The sequence below is a fragment of the Moschus berezovskii genome, chromosome 5, assembly GCF_049115385.1.
Source record: "Moschus berezovskii isolate FMDL1 chromosome 5, NW_MosBer_1.0, whole genome shotgun sequence".
Taxonomy (NCBI): domain Eukaryota; kingdom Metazoa; phylum Chordata; class Mammalia; order Artiodactyla; family Moschidae; genus Moschus; species Moschus berezovskii.
Genome location: NC_142464.1, coordinates 87166786 through 87192432, shown reverse-complemented (window position 1 = coordinate 87192432; position 25647 = coordinate 87166786). Strand labels below are relative to the sequence as shown.

Here is a 25647-nt window from a genome sequence, read left to right as displayed (position 1 = left end):
TGTATATGTTGCACGTAAGTCACAGATTGCCCAAGTAAAAATATTAGATCTTTGCAATTATAAAGTGATCTCTTGATAAGATATTGTACTTCTTTGGTTCCAGTAAGAAGTTAAGGCCTACATTTGACATCAGTCACATTTTCTATGTTCTGTGATACAGCTAAATCTTTAAAGAAAAAAAAATATGCTGAATCCTAAATTCTTATATACTGCATACAGTGATAATCTCATGCTCAATGCAGGTTCCTGGGTGATGAAATGATGATATAATAAACCCTCAGTCTCTAACTCATACATAAAACATGCTCTTGACTTTAACAAAATAACATATAACATACAGAGCACTCCTCACACACATATTGAATGATTAGCTTGATATATGTCGATGATAAATACTTCTTCATTATCTATATTATTTCCCCCAGCTAACTTAAAGTCAAACATGCCTGTTAACATCATATTCAATAAGGTAAATGCTTTATGTTACTGTAATATTACAAGTAGGAATATTTTACATATAATAAGATGATTAGAGAAATATTTCAGATTAATATATAATGTTCTATGAGTAAGATGAAGTGCTTAGACATTGTAAATGTATTGAATAAACCTATGCATATAACTTTCAGATACTATCAGGCATAATGTTCCTTGGCTAGCTTCCTTCTTGAATGATAATATAATCCAGTATTTTAAAAATCAATAATCAATTTTCTATTCAAATGATTATGCAGGTTGGAGAATGAAGCTGAAATAAAGAAACTGGAAGGGGATTTTAACTAACAGAGGAGAGACTACGTTTTTTAGAGCTGTTGTTAAGCTCGCTAGGAAGACAGATCTAAGACTTAATAGATGATTTATAATAATTTTCAGATCATAAAATTGATTTCAATTATCTTTAAGAGCTCAGTTATGCTTCAAGAACTCAAGGATGTTCTGGTCCATTATAAATGTTCATGACCTAATCAACGTCTTTCAGAAACCTCTTACCAATTTTTGAACTCACACTTTAATTCCTGGGCTATTCTCTGTGGTTTACTACTTCCCAGCACTCTCCCTTCTCCTCCTATTGGAACCTATTTCCTTCCAGCCCTTTTTCAATCTACCCATCACTTTAACCACTGCTTTTACTGCCCTAAACTTAGATTTCAAGGAAAGTGCTATAAAATATAAATGCATTTTTTCCTTTGAATAAAAATTAACTGTTCAAACAGTTTATATTTGGGGAGGTAATACTGAGGTAAATAAAGTTTACAGGAACTGATTAGTTTCAGGTCATAAAATCAAATTTTTTATCACAGAATTTCCACACCAGTTCTGTCTGAATTATTAAGTCAATGCCAGACTTTTTATCTTTTGACAGAATCATACCCAATGGCTTCACTGAATATCTATATAAATAATAGTATGCAGGCATGCCTGCAGGCTAAGTCGCTTTACTCATGTCTGACACTGTGTGATGCTATGGACTATAGCCCGCCAGGCTTCTCTGTCCATGGATTCTCCAGGCAAGAATGATGGAATGGGTTGCCATGCCTTCCGCCAGGGAACCTGAACCAGGGATCAAACCGGACTCCCGCATCTCCTGCATTGCAGGTGGATTCTTTACTGTTGAGCTACCGGGGAAGCCCCAAATAACAGTATAAGAGAGACAAAAGGAAGATATAAAAGAAGAGAGAAAATGGAAAAAATCCCATAGTTAGTACAACTTAGACCTGTGGTCCACTAGCTGAGGTGTTTTTTTTTTTTTTTTTTAACAATTGTATTGAAATTTTAATTTTATTTTTTAAGTATCTTAAAATTGAGACTAAATGTAATTCTAAGTAAATTGTCTCCAGAATAATGTCAACACAGATTAAAAGATTTCATTAAACACTATCATGAAATAATGAGATTCTCTTATAAACTTTGCAAATTGATGGCAATCTAAGCAACTTCTCAAAATCAAATTATGTATGCATTGTGTGTCAGTATGTGTTTTGTACATAATAATCAATTCAACAATTCTAATAACTTTCATAGAAAAAAACATCATAATCCATCAGCCAGATGGAATATGATAGCTACCTCTATCTATATTAAAATAACATTTATTTAACCTAAAAAACCAATTTTGTCTCTAATTTTATCTCCTATCGTTAATATGATTCTGTACTTTTTTGAAATGTAAGCTATTATTATTAAAGGTTTCAGAAATAAAACCTCATTGCTACTATAATAAAATACATTAAGAACACTAAAGTGAGAAAAAAAGAAAGAGAAGCCTGTTATTTGGAATATTGTAATATATATTCAATGGTTTTATTCTAGATGTAATCAAGCAGTTGAGGCTAACAAGTAAAAATGCATGATAATAAAATTTCAAAAATAAATTAAATAGACTTCTAAGACAAAAATTTTACTATATCAAGTTTAATGATAATTTACAAAAAATATGTGACAATATGTCATTGAATTCTGGCTAATTGATGTTTATTATGACTGTGGACTTACATATTTATATTAAAAATATCAATGTAGCACATAAGGAGGTAACAGTGGCGAAAAAACCCCAAATAAACACTTAAGTATGATGAGCAGGAAGAAGGAAATGCCATTAGTAAAAGAAATAAGCAATAGTAACAGAAATCAGACAACAAAGACAAATTTAATAGTAAGCAATAAGATACATAATTCTATATACAGAAATTCTTCTAGTTGTATAAAAATTCTTTGCTTATATATATTTTTAAACGATATCTTGATTAAACTCCCTACGAAAACATGGTCTGTTCGTTTCAGCTTATCAAGTACATATAAATGACTGAAAAACATTTCTTTTTCAACAAGTGCTTCCTCAATGAGCAAAACAGAACTCTATAGACACTGGGTTGGATGAAGTCCCAAAGGGAAAAGTCAAACTTTTTTTCCATGTATTTTGAAGGTCTCTCTCTGGACAATTTATTGAACATATAAAAACGATACACTAACTGCTCTATGCCCACCTGTGATAGAGTTTTAGTGAAATTTTCCCTATCCTTTTCTATACTTCTTTCATTTATCCTTTATTTTATCTGTATCTGTTTTGCTTCTCCTTGTTTTGGGAAAAATCATAACGGTGAAACTGAATTATCATTAGGCTTGCTTCAAATCAGTGCCCGGGAAATAAATTAGCCTCTATTCTTACAAAGTAATAATGTCAGTAAATGAGAGCTTCCAGGTGTGGTGCAGGAAATTAAAGCAATGATAGCCAAGGCTTTAACAAAGTCACAAGAGAATATATAGTATTGATTCTAAGAAAAGATAGATTCTTGCTATCCAGAAAATGATATCTCTTTCAAAATAAAAGACTAAAACATAAAGCAAACAAGTTGTCAGTTTATAGGAAAATTTGCAGATATTTAAACAGAAAATAAACACAGAACAAAAATAAAAGTAAGTCAAACTGCAAGAGAGCAAAATTGAACCTACATAAGGACAATATTTGAAGTGTTAAGGTCACAAATAACTACGTCAGTCAATTTAATATATTAGAGGGGAAACACAATAATTAAAACATAAAATCCTATGATTTAAGGGCAGTGTCTGAGAATGGGTTTCTTTTAGAAAGGACAGAATATTCTAAAATTAGATAGTGGTGATGGATGCCTAATACTAAATATAGTAAAAACAATGGAAGCATATTCTTTAAAGAGTGAACTTTATGGCATGTAAATTATATCAATAAAAGATTTTAAATTAAATTCTATCGTCTATCTAATCTCCCTATCCTAAATGTCTTTACAGCAAAATATAAGCAATATTTTCATTTAATCCTAATCTGGTCCATGATTGCCACCAAGACACACAAAATGACCTTAGATTTGACTACAATTCACAAGGTTTAGATTAAAAAATAATTACTACTAGCAATATTAGGCAAATAGTTTTATGTAGCCTGTCACTGTTCTCAATAAAAAATGCAACAGAAGTGATATGGTCTTTTAAATACCCTGTTGGTGCTTCTACACCAAAGCATATTCTATTTTAACTATGCTCCTTGTAACTGTGGAGTCCTCTTGTCATTCCCTCCTGAATCTTCTCTTCTGGGAAATGAACTGCTTTATTGCTAGCATATTCAAGCTGCTGACTGCTGGTGGTAAGTCATGAAATTTGGCTTATTAACTTCTGTATAAATTGATGTTATCTAACCTCATCTGAGCCTTCACTATTGCTTGGAAATCTTTTTATTAATATCTAATTGGCTCCTTAACACATTTTCCATAGTGCTCATTTCAAAGCTTTTCAAATCTCCTGTCTTTTCAACATGACCTCACCTATTCATTCAGCAAAGATCAGCATCTCCTACTTGATGGAAAAATTCCTCCACTTCCAAATTTATCTTATCTGTTATTTTCCTCACAACTCAGAAGACAGGGGTCATCTGACTATTTCAAAAACATCCCTAGTTTTAGTGGAAATAAACCTGACTTATTTCATTACATTTCTGCCACCGTCTACCTCTATCATCATGGGCAAGGCAATTTACCTGGTTCCTGATTTTTTCATCTGTAAAATTAATGCCTTGGACTAGGTGAATTCTAAGGCCACTTTCAGTACTGAATCAAGGTTTTTCTCATCTTATGTCTAATCTTTGCGTTTCTATCCCCCTAGGACCTTTCCTTTTCATTCAGCCTATATATGTTGAATACAAATGAGGCATAAGATACTTTCTCTCTACTAATCTCCTCTTTCCAACTTGATTCTTCACACCCTAGACGTTCTTGCAGCTTCACTTTTAAAAATTCTTCATCACTGCTATCATAAATTAATATTTGTACTATTTCTCAATCAAATGTTTCCAAGCTGTAGATAATACATGAAGACTCTACTTTATTGACACTAACTTATCTCTTCACATCTTCCAATTTGGCTTCTGTTTATAGCACTTTATCAAAATAGGACAAATAATTTTTCCTCCATGCTTACCCTACTTGCATGATCTTGGACAAAAAGCACCACCTTGAAACTTTTTTCTCACTTTCTCCATAGTTCAAAGTTCTTTCACTTTTCCTTCTCTATTTTTATTGTCCTTCCTCAATCTATGTCTTAAATGTGAGCATTCATCAGAGATCTATCTTGTTCTTCTTTCTAAACTTTCTTCTATAGAAACTAATTAATTCTCAGGATCCCAGCTATTATTATGATGTGAATTACAGGAATATTTTTCACTGAATTTCTTTCCATAAGTATGCTTAACATCTCTATGGATATGTCTAGCCAATTTGAAGGTATGTTGAAAATAAAGGTCATCACTAGACCCCAGTAGCTACCCAGGAAAAAAAGGAAAACCACAAGTTGCTCCTGATCCTATAAAGTCTACCTTTCTATTAATGGTATGAGTTACTTTCTAGTGATTAGAACTGATATGTCAGGAAGGAGACAAAGTTTTAATGTCAGAGACTACACTCTCCTCTGAATACACAACTTTAACATAGCTAATTCTTGATTTGACAAAAGTCTCAATGCTCTGAAAGATATTAAAAGTATTGTTCCTTTACAATTACTCAAGTTTGTGATGTAGATGTGGAATCTCGGAATATTATCTCTTTTTACATCATAACAAAAGTACAACCCATGAATTGAATTATCCTCATTTGCTTCTATAGTTCTGTCATTTATTGCTGTAAGGTGATATAAAGATCTTAGCTTCTGAGAAAATTCTAAGTTTCAATTTCAACTAGATTTAAAAAGAGGGAAAAAAGGAAAGAAAACATCAACTCACACTTTGTCAGTTCCATAACTCCTATAGTCTACAGCAGCTGACACAGCCACAATGAGGGCAGGCATCCCATAGCCAACCAGGTAGAAGTATTTCTTTCGTGAATGTTCACTCTCAAAAACCTCCACCAGCATGATATAGAGCTGCACTCCCTCTAGGAACATCCAGGTGAAGGCAGCCAAGAAGAAGAAATGTAATAGGGCAGCAAAAACTGCACAGGCAATCTAGGGAAAGGAACACATGAGTCAGTCAGACAACTATCAAATGAAATTCCAATTGCCATAAAGTTAAAATAAATATTTATCAAGACAACAGTCATAAAATAGGTCTGCAAAAGAATTGAGACTAGATTCTTAAAATTCATATATTAAAACCTAATCAAATATAACTTATATTCAAAAGTCACCAGTTCAGTACAGTTCAGTCACTCGGTCGTGTCTGACTCTTTGCGACTCCATGGACAGCAACATGCCAGGCCTCCCTGACCATCACCAACTCACGGAATTTACTCAAACTCATGTCCATTGAGTCGGTGATGTCATCTAACCATCTCATCCTCTGTTGTCCCCTTCTCCTCTTGCCTTCAATCTTTCCCGACATCAGGATCTTTTCAAAGAGCCACTTTTTCACATCAGGTGGCCAAAGTAATTGGGGCTCAGCTTCAGCATCAGTCTTTCCAATGAATATTCAGGGCTGATTTCCTTTAGGATGGACTGGCTGGATCTCCCTGAAGTCCAAGGGATTCTCAAGAGTCCTCTCCAAAACCACAGTTCAAAAGCATCATTTCTTCGGCGCTCAGCCTTCTTTGTAGTCCAACTCTCATATCCATCCATACATGACTACTGGAAAAACCATAGCTTTGACTAGACAGACTTTTGTTGGCAAAGTAATGTCTCTGCTTTTTAATATGCTATCTAGGTTGGTCATAACTTTATTCCAAGGAGCAAGCATCTTTTAATTTCATAACTGCAGTCACCATCTGCAGTGATTTTGGAGCCCCCAAAAATAAAGTCTGTCACTGTTTGCACTGTTTATTCATCTATTTGCCATATTTAACATTTTATTAATAATATATATTGATGAAAGCACAGCATTATAATAAGGAAAAAGTATAACATATAAGAAAATGTTCTAAGAAGATCCTATTGGTAATTATACTGGAGATTAGTCTAAAGGTTTTAAAATAGATCTCACAAATTTTTTTCTTGGTCCCGTATAAATAATCCTGTATTTATTAACATACTAAATTATTCAATGTAAATGAAGGAGAAACACTAAAATCAAGGAGAAAAACAGCTCAAAATAAAAATATAATAATTAAAATACTTCTGAAGATTATTACTTATTATTAATTGTTTATTTCTTCCTTGCCTTGTTTCAGAAAGGATTTAAGCTAAATTGTGAAGTTTGTACTGCAAAGATGTAAAAGTAGATCTGGTAAAAATAAACTGTTCCATAAGTGCTTTCATTTTCTTATTTTTTTGTGTTATTTTACTAAATGCTGGTATACACAAGCTTGGTCAAAAAAGGCAGCTGGCCCTTACTCTGTGATATTTTCTAAGGTACTACAAGTTTCAGCTGATCATATATTAATTTTCTTATGCCAGTTCCTGAAGTTCTCACTCTTCTGGAGGGGAAGTCTTTGTTTTATATGAGTCCTAAGTAAAATCTGTGGTTCCTATAAAAACAAGGCAACAAATTTATACAAATGACCTGATTAGTATGGATTCAATTATGAGTATGATCCTTGAGAAATGAGGCAAAAGGCAGGTCTATATCCTTGGGTTAGAGAGATGATGCTGAAGAGGTGATAAGGAAGTCAGGCACCAAAGGAGCTAGAGAGAGAAAAGGGAAGTGAAAGTCACTCAGTCGTGTCTTACACTTTGCAGCCCCATGGACTTTAGAAGCCCACCAGGCTCCTCTGTCCATGGGATTTTCCAGGCAAGAATACTGGAGTGGGTTGCCATTCTTTTCTCCAGATGATCTTCCAACCCAGGAATTGAGCCCAGGTCCCCAGCATTGCCGGTAGATTCCTTAATGTCTAAGCCACTAGGGAGGCCCACAGAGATAGAAAGCAAAGCCTAACTGCCATATAAGATGCAGGAAGAGGACACATATCCAGCAACAAGAGTAAAGACAGCTGGGCTGAGCTGCACCTATCCAAGTTTCATGTCAATCATTTACTGTCAGAAATTAGTTTTGTGCAGTCTGCAAAATTTGGAGAAGTTTATCATACCATATGTATCATCAGGAAGCAAAAATAAGGTTTCTAAATGAAAAGAAAAATCAAAGAGCAGTTGAATTGCAGGTTAAAAAAGAGAATGAAATGATTTCTTCTTGGGAAATATCACAGTTTCTTGATTTTTAGAGTTAGGGCTTCAACTATTAACTTTTGTTATCAGAGACTAGTTTTTGGAGAAAAAAATGTGCACTTTGATTGCTTATTCATCTATATGCATTTATAGGAAAAACTGTCACATTTGTATATGATAACCAATTAAAAGTATAATCATTGTAATTGCACCCTTTAATTAATCATGAATGTATAATCACAAACATGAATTCAACTGCTTTTTCATTGTAAAGACTACACATATGGACTCATACCAGAGAACAGCATTAAGTGAATGAATTATTTATTATGCCTACAAGTCTTTTAACAGGGAAAGTTTTCATTTGTAGTTTTAGTCATGAGAACAAATGTGCTATTTTCATGAATCTCAAAGACATAGAAAGGGCCTCACAAAAGTTACAAGTGGGCATAAAGTTTGTTTAATATATTAGATATTATCTGTTGATTATATTTTCTGTTTGGTTTTCATCAAGAACAGTTGGCTGGTACTATCCCTTGTTATCCTCTTTTATTTCTTTTCCTCCCTTCCTTCCTCCCTTCTCTCCCTCCTTCCCTTCCTTTCTTGATATGGCTAAATGTCATTAGTAATAAAGTATGAAGTTAGCATTTAAAATATAAACAGAACTTGAAAAAATAAAAAGTGTAAAACAAAATTTGGGATGAGTATATAAATTATAAAAACAATATACAATTTGAACTATTTTCCAAAATAAGTCAATTAGAAATGTTACGTTAGAGATGCAATTTTCAACATAACTTCCGTTGTCTTTAAAACGTTTGTTATGAAAGAACAACAAATTCATGTTAGAAATACTCCTCTATTCCCTAAATGACTTAGCTGTCCTCAATATTCAGCTCTGTGATTAAAAAATAAAGACTAATAAAGAAACATGGTTCTTTAGAAAGGCAAATTTATTAACAGACTTTCTTAAGAAAGGTACATTCATACATCCATATATTCACTACTTCTTTATGACAATTGACATGAAAAAGGGAAAAATGAATAAGATATGAAAATTAGTAACTAAGACAACCTGGAAGAGATGACACTTTCAAACAAGAATATTTTGAGTATTGGGAAGCTACAAGTGGAGAAATTGTTTTCTAATAACAACATAAGTTGCTTACTGGTTGATCTGTTCTGTTGATCCCAATCAAGAAGAGCAGTTCTGCTACAAAAAGGCTGATGCAGAGGTTCTTATGGATGGTGTTACGGTCACTCTGGAGCCCACGGAAAAAGCAAAATGTGAAGATGCAAATCAGGAGGCACACAAGGGACAGCAAAATTCCAACCCAGGTGATCACATCCAGAAGAAGGTCATGGACAGCATCACTATGCTGGAAACATGACAGAAAATACATAAGTTCCAATTATACATAACCAATTACAAAGTTTTATAACGGCCTGGATTCATGAAACATGATATTTAAAATGTACTAAAAATACTCCACACAAACAATGGGTAAGATGACTTTATTTATTTTTTCCTAGTCCATAGGTAAAGCATTTTATCTTTACTCTGAGGTGTAAATCAGTCTGTCAGTAGTGTTCACACCTTTCTTAGATATGTTCCTTTTCAGCATATAAATAGTTGAAGCAAAACAACTTAGTTCTGGCCAAAGATTTCAAGGTAAAGCTTTTGATTTTTCTATACCATGTTACTTTTTACAACTTTTTTTTAAACAACTCTTGCTAGGAATATTTTCTTTAAAAATTGTTATACAGTTAGGGAAGTGGTATCTCAATTGAAATGTTCTTTGAATTATTATTGTTTTTTAAATAAAAATTACAAGTTATTTGTTCTATAAATCCTTTATCAGAATTTCCAAGGTTGAGTTCATAAAAGTATGTGATTTTATAAAGATCCCCAGTTAATTCTGAAGGACAGTCATATATGTATACCATTTATTTAGTAGAAGATCTAAAAGAAAAAGGATAGTAATTGGATTTATATTCATACTGAAGGGCTTAAAGAGACCAAGAATTTTGATCCCTGTAAGGTTTTGCAAGAATAGAACGTGTTACATACAGATAGAAAATAAGCATTCAAAATTACTATACAAGAAGCCCATAACAGATAGTAGAATTATGAAAAAGAAATATGCTCATGAAACCTTCCACACTGAAACTGCATTTGGTGGCACTGTTATAGATCTGTGAGTTCCACACCTGATTGTTTCTTGATTTTTCCACCATCTCATTTGTGTCTTTGTTCTAAGATTCAAACCTCTATTTCTACTCCATGATAGTTTGCCTCCATCCAAAACCACTTCTGTGAAGCTTTAGAATTTACAGTAACCCAACACATTGATGTGCCAACATGCTGGAGCAGACTTGAGAAATTATCTGTCAATTCCTCTTTTCTTTCTAGGTTTCTTGAAAAGTCTTAAAGACCTAACTTCCATCAAAAGGGGAATAAATAAATATTGGTTGATACTTAGGGAATGATATTCAAAAGAGGAGTAGAAAATTAGTGTTCTAGAGGCACAGTCCCAAACATGAATACTTCTCAAAAATCTAATATTAGACTTTAAACAAATGCAAGTAGAAAAAGCACCTATACAGTGTGATTCCATTTATGTAAAATTTTAAAAGACACAATTCAATTACATTAATTTTTATGGATCTATGCATAAGTAGAAAAAAGAATAACATGTGCATAGGAAATTTTTTAGTTGAAAACAAAGAGATGTGTTTCTAATTGACATCTTTTCAACTGTAGAGATAATTAACATTGATTTTTGTTTTAGGATGGAGTTACTATTCACATTTCATTGTCTCCCACATTGTTAGCTCACCTTAGAAATATATATATATAAAATATATACAGTTTTTTTTATTTTTTATTTTATCCAGACTTTGTCCTTTTATGTTTTATGGAAACTTCATACAAAGATTATTCTGAATGTGGAAATTCTCCTTACAAGTGAGCCACTATGCTGCAACCTGAATCACAGCACTTCACATACTGCCAGATACAACTTCACAGTTGTTATCTGATAAAGAACTCTGCTAGGACACTGTCAATGAAACAGTTTTGATATATTCCTGCATAACTCTAGATGTATTTCTCAGAAGGAGCTCAAATCATGAAAGAAAACCACATGAAATTTTGCTTTAACTGCTTTTTTCTCCAGGGGACACAGACTAGTGTTGGTCTCTGACAGCTTAAATTACTGTTACTGTTGGAGAGTGGTTAGTGCTACAGGTTCCCTGAACAGAGGGCTATTTGCTCTCTTCTTTGACTTAAAGGAAAGATGCTGTAATTGAATATCAAGCACCAATGTTCAGCACAGCAGTCTTCCATAATGGCAGATATAATACATTCTCAAATGTATCCTAAAGACCTATAAAACTAAAAAAAAAGAGAAAAAAGAAACCAAATAACTTCTGCCTTTCCTGGGTAGTTGCATTATTAGAAACGTATATATACTATAATCAGTGCCGTCACAGGTCTTTCAAAAACCTCATGCAGAGTTATTAAGAGAAGAATACCAAATGTCAAAACAACAATACAAAAAGTACAAAACACTGAAATGAAGAACAAAAGCATTTAGCAATTAATTAATAATCATCTTTCAGGTAATACTGTCTAGCTCAGAAAACATAAACATCAACAACCTTATATATACCATACTGTGATAGAATGCAACTCACCATTTGAATTTTATCAGTATGATGAAAGAGAAAGAACAACAGGCATTAAATGTGAACAAGATCTGTGAGTTTAGCGTTCTTTATAATAGTCTGTCATAACAGAAATTTCAGGAGACCAAACCATGATAAAAACCAACCCTTCTTCAAGAGGATGGTCAATTGACTAAAACTCCTAGTATAGCTTTAAGAATGCTATTACAGATCAAGTATTCTTATTTCCAAGGTTTCAGGTTTGTGAACACTATATAACTCAAATCACCTTTGACATGAACTACATATCATTATGTGACTTGAGGTCTTTTTAAGCTTATACATTATTATTATATTCCAGCACTCAGTACTGGATATGATACATAAAAAATGCTTAATATTTGTTTTTGAGTGTTTATAACCCTACACCATTTAGACCAAATGTCCTAGGAGTTGGACCCTCTTATATAAGTATAGCTTTAGCTTCCATTTAATCTCCATTGGAATTTAAGAAGGATCAATATCAAACATTATGTTCAAAACTGAGTCCTTTATCCTGTTTCTCCCTCCACTGTCACTCCCAAATTTACATTTCCCTCTGCTTTGCTCATTTCAGTAAATAGCAACACATCATTCTTTGAAGTGTTCTGGCCAAAAACTTAAGAATCATATCGATTCCTTTTACACACACACTCACACAAATTACTATTAATCCATCAAGAAATCTTGTAGATCCTGTCTTCTATCTGACAGCTACCAGTCATCTCAATTGTACCACACTGGTTAGAACCACCTGATTTTTTTTAACAGCCTCCTAAATGAATTCCCTACTTTGACCCTCATCTATTGCTCTTTCCTCTCTATTCAACAAGATAGAGACATTGGATGCTTCCATCAGTGAGTCTTATTATCTGACTCACTGATGGAAGCATCCAATGTCTCCTACGTCAATAAAAGTAAAAACCAAAGTCTTTACAAAGATCTGCAAGGTCCCAGAAGTCTGCGCTTCTGTGGAAACATTTTCTATTCTTCCCTTCGTTCAGTTTTCTAAACCCAGTTGGCCTCCTCTGGCCCATGAATATGTCCAGCACATTCCAACCTCACAAACTTTGTACTTGATGATCTCTTGGTCTGGAATGCTCTTCCAAAAGATAGCTGTGTGACTTAATCCACTACCTTCCTTCACTACTTCATTCAAATGTCACCTTCTCACAGAGCTTTTTTGAATCATCCCATCTAAAATTGCAAACATCATTTACCCAATTAACTCTATTACTTTTCCAGGATTATTATTCCCCTTAACATTTACCTATATTAGATACTTTATTAGTATTTGTTTATCATCTGTGGCCTCTACCAGAAATTGTACTCCAAGAGAATAAGTTGTTTTATCTCTTCTGATCCCCAATGTATCCTCAGGTCCTATAAAGTTGCATCCTAGAGTAAATGCACCATTAATATGTGAACTGAATAAATGAATCTCTAATTACCCCTCTCTTCTGAAATGGCCTTAGATTATAAACTAAAAGTTGTATCATGCTGCCCAATCTTTGGGACTTTTTTTGGCCACACCACATGGCATGTGACATGCAGGAATGTGCGATCTTAGTTCCCTGGCCAAGGATTGAATCCCTGCCCCTGCAGTGGAAGCAGAGTCTTAACCATTGGGCCAGCAGGGAACTCCCACTTTGGTTCATAAATCACCTGCTCTAAAATCTTGAGTAAGATGGTAAGAAAAAAAAAGTAGAGCTGGAGAATGAGGAGGCTGTTAAGCCACAGTATCTTAAAATATGTTGATATGTCAAGGTGTCAATTATGACAAGTAAGGCAAAACTCTGCATGGAAATAAAAAGACTACAGAGTAAATCTGAGAGTCGAAAGATGCAGATTTAATCTTGTCACTCTAATTTTGCTACTGTTATCTTGAACAACTACCTATCCTTTACAGTATCAAAATCTCATATATAGAGAGATAAAATAACAGAGGATTCAGGTTATTGTGTGGTAAGTAAGATAATATATGTGAAAGTAAGGAAGTCAATATTTCTTTGTTCTTGGTTAATCTAAAAATATTCTTAAATTTTTTCATGCTTGACAGCAACCTTCATTTAAAAGTCAAAAGTCTATATGAATAATACAGGGTAAAACAGAAAAATAATAACTGTAACAAGAACAAATGTTAATGTTTTTTTGCCTAAGGATATCAAACATTGCAACCAATGAATGAATTACCTAATTTCTTCTTTAACATTGTCAGTTTACATTATATTATTAATAATATTTGGGTTATTATAAATAAAGAACAAAATATGTCCATAGCATATGAGGAGACAGATTTTAACTTTAGAATCTGAATTCAACTTTTATTGCTATATGTTTATTGCTATATGCTTTATTGCTATATGTTGCCTCAGTTGTGTCCAACTCTTTGTGACCCTATGGACTGTAGCCTGCCAGGCTCCTCAGTCCATGGGATTCTGTAAGCAAGAATACTGGAGTGGGTTGCCATACCCTTCTCCAAGGGATCCTCCCAGGTCAGGATTGAACCTGCATCTCTTAAGTCTCCTGAATTGGCAGATGGGTTCTTTACCACTAGGACCACTTGGGAAGCCCTTCATTGCTATACAATTATGTTTATGATGTTTAAATAAGAAAGCCCAAAGGTACTTAATTTCACCTCTATACATATTTTTCCAGAGTGTGTACCATAAACTATTTGTTAATATAAACATTTGGAAAATTCACAAAAAATAAAAATAAACAAAAGAATAAAAAAATTTCAAGGCAGTTAACCTCTTAAAGATGATGGAGAACTATGAGAGAAAATCTTACAAGCAGAATGATTCATCAGAATATACTTCCAGGAAATTCATTGACTCTTCAATTTTAGAAAGAAATTTTTATGAAAATAACACTTGTTTCTCTGGCTTTTTATGAAGTTTATATTCACATATGAAATGCAGATATTTTGTAAAGGCTACAGAAAGTTTCTGATTTCCCTTTTATCTGCATCTCAATGAATCTGCTTTGTGCTATCACTGTTGGATTACTGAGTAATTCAAATACCACAAAAGGAATAAGTACTTCAACAAAGGAAAAAGATGTCTTAAACAATGATGCTTTGTGAAACTCACTCTGTCAATATAAAACTCTTAAATAAACCAATAGGTATATTTAATGAAACAAAGCCCAAATTCATGGAATAGGGAAATATGGTTTTTGCCTCATGATATAAAAATAACTCAATCTGAGTCAACTAAGACCCTTATGTAAATTTTGATATTTCCAACTTTATTTTCCAAAAAGTAAGTCAGCAAACAAGATGGAGAAATAGATTTTGAAATGCTTTTCGTTTTAACTTCATAAGTGTTTCCAGATGGGACACAAACTGTATGAATTAATTCTGAATCCCTCTGGTTGTTTTCTCTTTTATATATTTTTAGAAAGCTGAATTTTCCAGACACTGCTTAAACAATTACCCTATAATAATTATTAACTGTTGGCCAGTAATTTTCAAGAATGTGTTTTACTTTCTGTATTAAAATGTATTATTTTAATGTTGAGTCAGATTTGCTAAGGTATAATAATATGGTTTTTAAATTGCCTCTCAAACATATCTTGTTCTGAAGTACTTGCAATATAGCTAAAATGAGTCTGATTTTTTTATTCTTTGCCACTGTAGGAACACTAGATTTGTTATTAATGTATCACATCAGCATAAGGCATTGTTCTGACTCAAGAATTTTGCTGAAGCCAGTGTGGTTATGAAAGTCCTATTTTTCTGATAAATGTGGTAAGAACTCTGTGAAATAAGTTTCTTGCATTGCTCTAACAGATCATCAAACACAAAGGTCACCCCGAAAATACTTGGCAAAATAAAGGGCTCAATGGTTTGAGGATATAAACATTTTCTTTGTGGAATAGGGTGAAGGTCAAAGTTGAGTAACAGTAAAAAGAATGATATGGCTGCATTTCTTATAATTTTTATAGTAAATTAACCAAAATAACTCAGCAGTAATTTCCAAATTTATATCAAATTGAAAAAAAAATCAATCAAATATTTTTAGACTTTAATTGCCGAGAGAAACAGTGGCAGGAAAGAGCACACAAAAACATATATATCCAACTGTCTTCAGAGTCAACAGAACTTATTCAGAATATCTCTTTGGTTTTAGAAGCACAGCATTGTATGCCTAATTATGTAAGATTTACTTGATTTGAATTTTTTTAAAAAATTTCATCACATTTGGTGAGCCAGATTCACAACTACATTAATGAAGGAAACAGAAAAAAAAAATAGTAGGAAATGTGGAAGCTAAGAATGATACATACAGTAGCTGAAAATTAAATGCGGATATAGGTTTTTAAAAAGTACAGTTGATTAAAAAAAACAATTATTGGCCAATTAGAATATTTTTAAGTAAATGATGTAATCAAGCAGTAAATAAGAAAAAGATTTCAGAGAACTGGGGTGAGGGTGAGAAATGAAGTGAGGTAGAGAGAAAATTTCATCTTTAACATTTCTGACAGTGATGATGACGATGGTGATAATAATGATAATGATAGCTGACACACAACTTTCAAAATACCAGATTCTTCTAGAAGTGCTAATTTATTTTATTAGGGTAGTCACTTAGTCCTATAAAACAATATGACATTATATTATTTTTACTTCCAATTTACAGATGAAGAAACTGGATCACGGAGAAGTAATTTACCCAAGATTATTTAACTAGTAATGTGGCAGATACAGCAACAATGGCAGAGAGACTACCTATCCAGGTTTGCTCAGGAATGTCCTAGTTTTAGCAATAAAATTCGGTATCCTGGGAAAATGTTCTCCTAGACAATGAAACTATTTCAGAGATCAGAGATAAGTTCAGTTTGAAAGAAAAATACAAAATCCATACAACTCTTTAGAAAATAGAGGCCGGAGGCAACACTATTTTTTAATATCAAATGTCTGTGGCATTGAATATTCACTTTCCTTAGAGATTCCTGCTGTTCTTCCCCTTGACTGTTGATGTTGGAAACCCTGATTTGCAGTTCCTAGTATAGAGTCAAACCTTATTGAATCATTCTGAGTGATGAAAACTAAGTATGCAACTTTAGTGTCTTTTGATCCTCAATTCCTCTTTGACTTAAATGTTTGGATTAATTGTTGTACTTTGTATCAAGACTGTGCTAAATTAATTTTTAACATTGTAAGTATTGGGACAATGTTTTCTAAGAGTTCACTGATGAAACTGAGAACAGCCATAATATAATAACATGACAATACTGAAAAATAATGCTAAACAACTATGCTATATTAAAGATACATGAAATTAGATTGTAGAGGTAACAAAAACAAAGCATACTGTACAAAATGCTGAAATTAATTTGTGACTAGGCATAAGTGTGAATGTATGTATAGAAGCTGAATCTCACAAACCTAAGATGAGACAGGAAAATTTTTGTAAGATATAAAGCTATTTTTTTTCAATCTCCCCTCAAATGGCACCAATGTTCAGCTGAAACTAACGATGGAATAAGCTTGAATATTGCAAAAGAGTAAACATGCATTAATGCTTTGTTCCCTTGATTTGTCTGAGCACCTGAGTAAAGGTGCATTTTTCCTGATGTACATTTCCAGATTCAGAGGTTGCAACTGAAATATCCTAAGGGTAGACAAAAGGGGAAATTTTGATAACCAATGTTTTGCTTCCTTATAGTGTAGAGCTGATTCTGTCAGATCTTACTAATGACAAAAAAGTGATGTGTTGAATCACAGAAACAAAATAATGTTTTCCCTAGGTCTTATATATTTCAATTTGAAAAATGAAGTTTCAATTGTCTTCTTGATTTTCATAAAGATTTTGATTAACTTCAGAAGACACAAAAGACTGTTGATATCTTGTCCAGACATAAAACAGACTTTGCTTATCTGCATATTTGATAGACACTGCAAATGTAAATTTTGGAAAATGTCATTCAGCCTATAAACTCTTTACAAAAGAAAATGAACAGCTCTTACCGACTTAAGGTCCTGTACACCTTGTAGAAAAGGCTTCTTAAAAGGGATGTGATTTGCTTACTTATGATAATGAGGATTCATAATGAAATTATTTGGTCACTTTTCAGTTTCCTCAAAGTGTGTAGAAGTACTTAATGAGCCTTTTCACTTTCTAGAAATGCAAGGAGACAGTCTCCTTGAGACATGTGCCTTCAGGATGACTATTACTGGGGCTGGCCATAGACAAGATGCTATAATATTGACTTTCATAAAATCCTATTTTCAAAGTATGGAGCAAGAAAAATGTCTTTCTCTAAATTTTATATATATGACAGATGACAATGGAGAAAAATATTACAATATGACACATTTATATGTTTTTCCAAAACTGTTTGATGAGCTCTGAAGTAGCTATAGGGAATCTGGTAAAAGATACTCTATCTTATTCTACCTGAGTTGTGTGAACTTCTGTGTAGGTTAGAAAAAAAAAAATTACAGAGAAAAATATTGCTTATTTTTGGGATTTAAGATTGTTTAAAAAAAAAAAAAATCTCACCAGAAAAGAGCAGTTTTGTTAAATAGGGCTTTATGATTTCTATACTAAAACTAAAACTTTATTGGATTCAAATCTTTATTTCATAATTTCACAACAATTTAAGTGCTTTAAAGCCATTATCTCTGATAGTGTTTTATCTTATGCTGACATTCAATGTGCTTGAAAATGGTTTTAAATCATGAATATATTGGACATGGACAGACTATGTGGTGAATTCAGAGATGCAAAGCAATAAATTGTAAAACATCTGGTTTATCAAAACAAGCCTGTACATATAAAGTGAATGGGAATTTTTTGAGAACTGGGAACTAAAACCCACAAGTCTAAAAACCGACTAAGCAAAGTGATTAAGCAAAGTCCTAAGTATTCTTTGCTGAAAAGTTTTGTTGAGAAGATATTTATTTTGATACAATCATATTGTATTGACATTAAGAATCAATGTAATCTGGGTTTGATAAGATGAAAACCACAGGTTAGAGTGAATTTTACCATATACCATATTCAGTTTTAACACCATCAAAAAAAGGATAAAGACTACAAATAGAAAAAAAAAAAGGTCATAGTTATTTTATTAAACATATGTATATCTGTTTAATTATTTTGTTGTACTAACTTATTTAATTCTCACCTTTATAAAACATGTAATAATGTAGCCTAAAAATTTAAATATAAAGATTTTTGCTGTATCAGAGGACAGAAAGAAGCATTTAAAAATATAATTATAGGTTTTCACAATATTAGCACTACTACTCGGAGAAGGCAATGGCAAGCCACTCCAGTACTGTTCCCTAGAAAATCCCATGGATGGAGGAGCCTGGTAGGCTGCAGTCCGTGGGGTCGCTAAGGGTCGGACATGACTGAGCGAATTCACTTTCACTTTTCACTTTCACACATTGGAGAAGGAAATGGCAACCCACTCCAGTGTTCTTGCCTGGAGAATCCCAGGGATGGGGAAGCCTGGTGGGCTTCCATCTATGCGGTCACACAGAGTCAGACACGACTGACGTGACTTAGCAGCAGCAGCAGCACTACTACTAATTAGTATTAAATACTAACTGTAACTTTTAAGTAGTAATAACACAATTGTAGAACAATTATACCAAAGAAACTCTTACACTGTTAAAGTTCTAGGACCCACAACAAATTTCCCAACCTGAAGATCTGGCAAAGGGACTGAGAAATTTAACTTTGGAAGCCAGTTGGATTTGGTCACAAAACCTCCACAGGACTGGGGAAACAGACTCTTGGAGGGCACAACAAACCTTGTGTGCCCCAGGCACCAGTAGAAAGGAGTAGTGTCCCCACGAGAGACTGAGCCAGACTAACTTGTGAGTGTCCAGGAGTCTCCGGTGGAGGCAAGGGTCCACAGTGACCTGCTATATGGTCAGGGACACTGAATAAAAAGGTGCATGCACAAGTCATTTTGAAGGAGATCACCATCACCTTCATTACTCCTAACATAGTTTGGGTTCAGGACAAAAAACAGGGAGGGAATACAGTCCTGCCCATCAAAAGAAAATTGGATTAAAGATTTACTGAGCACAGCCCCACCCATCAGAACAAGACCCAGCTTCCCCCACAGTCAGTCTCTCCCATCAGGAAGCTACCATAGCCTCTTATCCTTATTTATCAGAGGACAGACAGAATGAAAGTACATTCACAGAAAACTAACCAAACTGATCACAATGATCACAATCTGGTCTAGCCCAATGAAACTAGGAGTCTTGCCATGTTGTCCCACCCAAGATGGATGGATCACGGTGGAGATTTCTGACAAAACGTGGTCCACTGGAGAAGAGAATGACAAACCACTTCAGTAATCTTGCCTTGAGAACCCCATGGACAGTATGAAAAGGCAAAAAGATAGAACACTGAAAGATGAACTCTCCAGGTTGGTAGGTGCCGAATATGTTACTGGAGAAGAATGGACAAATAACTCAAGAAAGAATGAAGAAATGGAACCCAAAGTGAAAACAACTCCCAGCTATGGATATGACTGGGGATGGAAATAAAGTCCAAGGTAATAAAGAACACTATTACATAAGAACCTGGAATGTTAGATCCATGAATCAAGGTAAATTGGAAGTGGTCAAACAGGAGATGGCAAGAGTGGACGTTGACATTTTAGGAATCAGTGAATTAAAATGGACCAGAATGGGTGAAATTAATTCACATGACCTTTATATCTACTACTGATGGCAAGAATCCCTTAGAAGAAATGGAGTAGCCATCATAGTCAACAAAAGAGTCTAAAAATGTAGTACTTGGGTGCAATCTCAAAAATGACAGAATGATCTCTGTTTGTTTCCAAGGCCAAGCATTCAATATCACAGTAATCCAAGTCTATGCCCTAACCATTATTCCGAAGAAGTTGAACTTGAATGGTTCTATGAAGATGTACAAGACCTTCTAGAACTAATGCCAAAGAAAAACATGTCCTTTTCATCAGAGAGGACTGGAATGCACAAGAAGGAAGTCAAGAGAAACCCACAGTAATAGGCAAATTTGGCCTTGGAGTACAAAATAAAGCAGGGCAAAGGCTAAAAGAGTTTTGCCAAGCGAAGACACTGGTCATAGCAAACACTCCCCTCCAACAACACAAGAGACAACTCTACACATGGATGTCACCAGATGCTCAATTCTGAAATCAGATTGATTATATTTTGCAGCCGAAGATGGAGAAGCTATATACTCAGCAAAAACAAGACCAGGAGCTGATGTGGCTCAGATCATGAACTCCTTATTGCCAAATTCAGACTTAAATTGAAGAAAGTAGGTAAAACCACTAGATGATTCAGGTATGACCTAAATCAAATCCTTTATGATTATACAGTGGAAGTGACAAATAAATTCAGGGATTAATCTGATACAGTGCCTGGAGAAGTATGGATGGAAATTTGTGACATTGTACAGGAGGTGCCAATCAAGAACATCCCCCCAAAAAATAGAAATGCAAAAAGGCAAAATGGTGGTCTGAGGAAGCCTTACAAATAACTGAAAAAAGAAGAGAAGCCAAAGGCAAAGGAAAAAGGAAATATATACCCATCTGAATGCAAAGTTCCAAAGAATAGCAAGGGGAAATAACAAAGCCTTCCTCCGTGATAAATGTAAAGAAATAGAGGAAAATAATAAAATGGGCAAGACTAGAGACCTCTTCAGTCCATGGGGTCTGGAAGAATCAGACACGACTGAGCGACTTCATTTCACTTTTCACTTTCATGCATTGGAGAAGGAAATGGCAACCCACTCCAGTGTTCTTGCCTGGAGAATCCCAGGGACCAGGGAGCCTGGTGGGCTGCTGTCTATGGGGTTGCATGGAGTCGGACACGACTGAAGCGACTTAGCAGCAGCAGAGACCTCTTCAAGAAAATTAAAGATACCAAGGAAACTTTTCATGCAAAGATGGGCATAATAAAGGACAGAAATGGTATGGACCTAAGAGAAGCAGAAGATATTAAGAAGACGAGGCAAGAATACACAGAAGAACTATACAAAAAAGATCTTAAGGACCCAGATAACCACGATGGTGTGATCACTCACCTAGAGCCAGACATCCTGGATTCCGAAGTGAAGTGGCCTTAGGAAGCATCACAACAAACAAGCTAGTGGATGTGATGGAATTCCGGCTGAGCTATTTCAAATCCTGAAAGATGATGCTGTTAGAGTGCTGCACTCAATGTGCCAACAAATTTGGAAAACTCAACAGTGGCCACAGGACTAGAAAAGGTCAGTTTTCATTCCAATCCCAAAGAAAAGCAACGCCAAAGAACCACACAATTGCATTCATCTCACACGCTAGCAAAGAAATGCTCAAAATTCTCCAAGCCAGGTTTCAATAGTACATGAACCAAGAACTTCCAGATGTTCAAGCTGCTGTTAGGAAAGGCAGAGGAACCAGAAATCAAATTGCCAACATCCATTTGATCATGGAAAAAGCATGAGATTTCCAGAAAAACATCTACTTCTGCTTTATTGACAATGCCAGTCTTCGACTGTATCAGTTCAGTTCAGTCACCCAGTCGTGTCCGACTCTTTGCGACCCCATGAATCACAGCACACCAGGCCTCCCTGTCCATCACCAACTATAGATCGCAATAAACTGTGGAAAATTCTTTAAGAGTTGGGAATACCAGACCACCTTACCTGCCTCCTGCGAAACCTGTATGCTGGTCAAGAAGCAACAGTTAGAACCAGAATGGAACAAAGGACTGGCTCCAAATTGGGAAAGGAGTATGTAAAGGTTGTATATTGTCATCCTGTCTGTTTAAATTATATGCAAGAATACAACATGGGAAATGCCCGGCTGGATGAAACACAAGCTGGATTCAAGATTGCTGGGAGAAATACCAATAACCTCAGATATGCAGATGCCACCACCCTTATGGCAGAAAGCTAAGAATAACTAAAGGGCCTCTTGATGAAAGTGAAAGAGGAGAATAAAAAGGCTGGCTTAAAACCCAACATTCAAAAAACGAAGATTATGGCATCCAGACATATCACTTCATGGCAAACAAATGGGGAAACAATGAAAACAGTGAGAGACTATTTTCCTGAGCTCCAAAATCACTGCAGATGGTGACTACAGCCATGAAATTAAAAGACACTTGCTCCTTGGAAGAAAAGCTATGACCAACCTAGACAGCATATTGAAAAGCAGAGACATTACTTTGCAGACAAATTCTGTCTAGTCAAAGCTATGATTTTTCTTGTAGTCATGTACAGATGTGAGAGCTGACCATAAAGAAAGCTCAGCACTGAAGAATTGATGCGTTTGAACAGTGGTATTGGAGAAGACTCTGGAGAGTCCTTTGAACTGCAAAGAGATCCAACCAGTCAATCCTAAAGGAAACAGTCCTGAATATTCATTGAAAGGACTATTGCTGAAGCAGATTCTCCATCATTTTGGCCATCTGATGTGAAAAGCTGACTCACTGGAAAAGACTCTGCGCTGGGAAAGATTGAAGGCAGAAGGAGAAGGGCACAACATAGGATGAGATGGTTGGATGGCGTCATTGACTCAATGGTCATGAGCAAGTTTGAGCAAGTTAACGGGAGTTGGTGGTGGACAGGGAAGCCTGGTTGCTGCAGTCTATGGGGTTGCAAAGAGTTGGACATGACTGAGCGACTGTACTGAATTGAAGACATGGAAGCAACATAAAGGTCTACGGACAGAAGAATGAATAAAGAAGATACAGTATACACAATGGAAAATTATTCAAACATAAAGAAGAAGGAAATGGTGATATTTCTCCTCCCACCTTCAACCTTTCTCACCATCAGGGTCTTTTCAAATGAGTCAGTTCTGCACATCAGGTGGCCAAAGTATTGGAGTTTCAGCTTCAGCATCAGTCCTTCCAATGAACACCCAGGACTGATCTCCTTTAGAATGGACTGGTTGGATCTCCTTGCAGTCCAAGGAACTCTTAAGAGTCTTCTCCAGCACCACAGTTCAAAAGCATCAATTCTTCAGTGCTCAGCTTTCATTATAGTCCTACTGTCACATCCATACATGACTACTGGAAAGACCATAGCTTTGACTAGACAGTCCTTTGTTGGCAAAGTCACGTCTCTGCTTTTTAATATGCCATCTAGGTTGGTCATAACTTTTCTTCCAAGGGGCAAATGTGTTTTCATCTTTTGGTCTATCTTAAAAATCATCTCACACATGAAGAAGAAACCGAGTCAATGAAAGGATTATGTATACTTAGTACTAATGATTGTAGTTAAAATTGAATTTGGTGGTGCTGACATTGTAGGAATTCACAATGTCCACATAACCATTTTGAAGCGTTGGGAAGTTTTGGGCAGTTATGATGATATCTTGCTTCAAATCTATTTATAACTTGACAATTTCATTGAAAAAAAAAATAATCTGTCACTTTGAACAGTGATGCAAAGCACTGGTCTAAATGCTTTTCTTTTAGGTACCAGGATTATTTATTATTAGAAACTCAATTAAATATTGGAGTCTTGATAGTTAACTACTTCTAGGATCAAAAGCTCAAAGGTTTTGAGGGCACTTGAGTACATAGTAAATTAAAAATTTATATTTTCAGAAATCTTAATAATTTTCAACATGATTTTAATAGATTTTGCTGTTCAATCACTAATTTAAACCTGAAACAATGTTAGAAAATAATTTTATTACCCTCATTTACCTGATTAATAATGAGTACAGTGAGTTCAGATAATGTGCTGCAGAAGAAGAGGCAAATACTTCAAGAGCTGGAATCAGGACCCTAAGTTTCCTAAATTTTCCTATCGTAACTTCCCTTCAGATTATAAAACAAAGAAATAAATTATGATGACAATACCTATTATGGTGCTATGGATCAAATAAGACAATGTAATTAGAGACTAAAGAAATTATATTAATTTCTATCACTGGCCTCTCTGAGGCTTGAAGTCCTTATCAGATCTCTACTTTTTGGAATCTCCTTAAACTTGATTACTTATTTTCTTATAAAGTATTTCTCACTAGAATTGCAGATACAGCTCCAGCTGCTATTTTTAGCCATGTTTACTTATTGAAGACAATCAAGAACCTGAAAAATTTAAGGGTAAGTATTTATGATGTGTTTGAGAAGATTGCAGGTTTGTTTGTTTGGTTTTTTTTTGCTTAAAAATGCTACTGTATCTCAGAAATAAAACAAGAGGAAGAATGCAACTAATACTCTCTAAAAGAATATAAAATTTACTGAAAATACACACCATAAAAAATTGAACCTCATTTAATGCTACCTCAACCCTGTCACTCATTTTGCTTAAAGTTATGGAATTTCATCTAGAGCATCTTCTTTGACCTTTTAAGGTCAAATTAAGGCTTTCCCCTACGTGTTTCTACCTGGAGAAGGAAATGGCAACCCACTGTGGTATTCTTGCCAGGAAAATTCCATAGACAGAGGAAGCTGGCCAACTATAATTCATGGGGTCGCAAAAAGTCAGACTTGACTGAGCAGCAGCACGCCCACCCTGTGTTTCTACAGCATTCTCTAACACAACAATAAGATATTTCTCATAAGACAGTAATTTTGCTGATTATTTATCTGTATTACTAATTAGATCAGAAATTTTGTCTGTCACCAAAACAGTACATATATATTTGAGGAACAAATGAAGGGTGGGATAAAGTGATTACAATGAAATAAATTGAGACTGATAAAACTAATTTTTCATCCACGTTTCTCTTAATTAAAAATTTAAATGCTCCTGTACAATGTACCTTTAACAAGGTGATCAAACTTAGTGACTCCTATAAGTGGCTTCTTTTGGCAATGGAAGTGAAAGTGTTAGTCACTCAGTTGCGCCTGACTCTCTGCAGTTACAAAGACTGTAGCCCACCAGGCGCCTCTCTCCATGGGATTCTCCAGGCAAG

At 34.6% G+C, this 25647-nt stretch overlaps 1 protein-coding gene across 1 annotated transcript in view; it reads right to left on the bottom strand.

Annotated features, from left to right (window-relative positions):
* Window positions 1-25647, bottom strand: part of ADGRL3 (adhesion G protein-coupled receptor L3) — a 984355-nt gene that overhangs the window by 104352 nt on the left and 854356 nt on the right. The window contains exons 18-19 of the mRNA XM_088836367.1: window positions 9222-9431; window positions 5744-5964 (exon numbers count right to left, since the gene is read on the bottom strand). Of these exons, the coding sequence (XP_088692493.1) occupies window positions 5744-5964; window positions 9222-9431 (431 nt within the window). The remainder of the gene's footprint in view (window positions 1-5743; window positions 5965-9221; window positions 9432-25647) is intronic.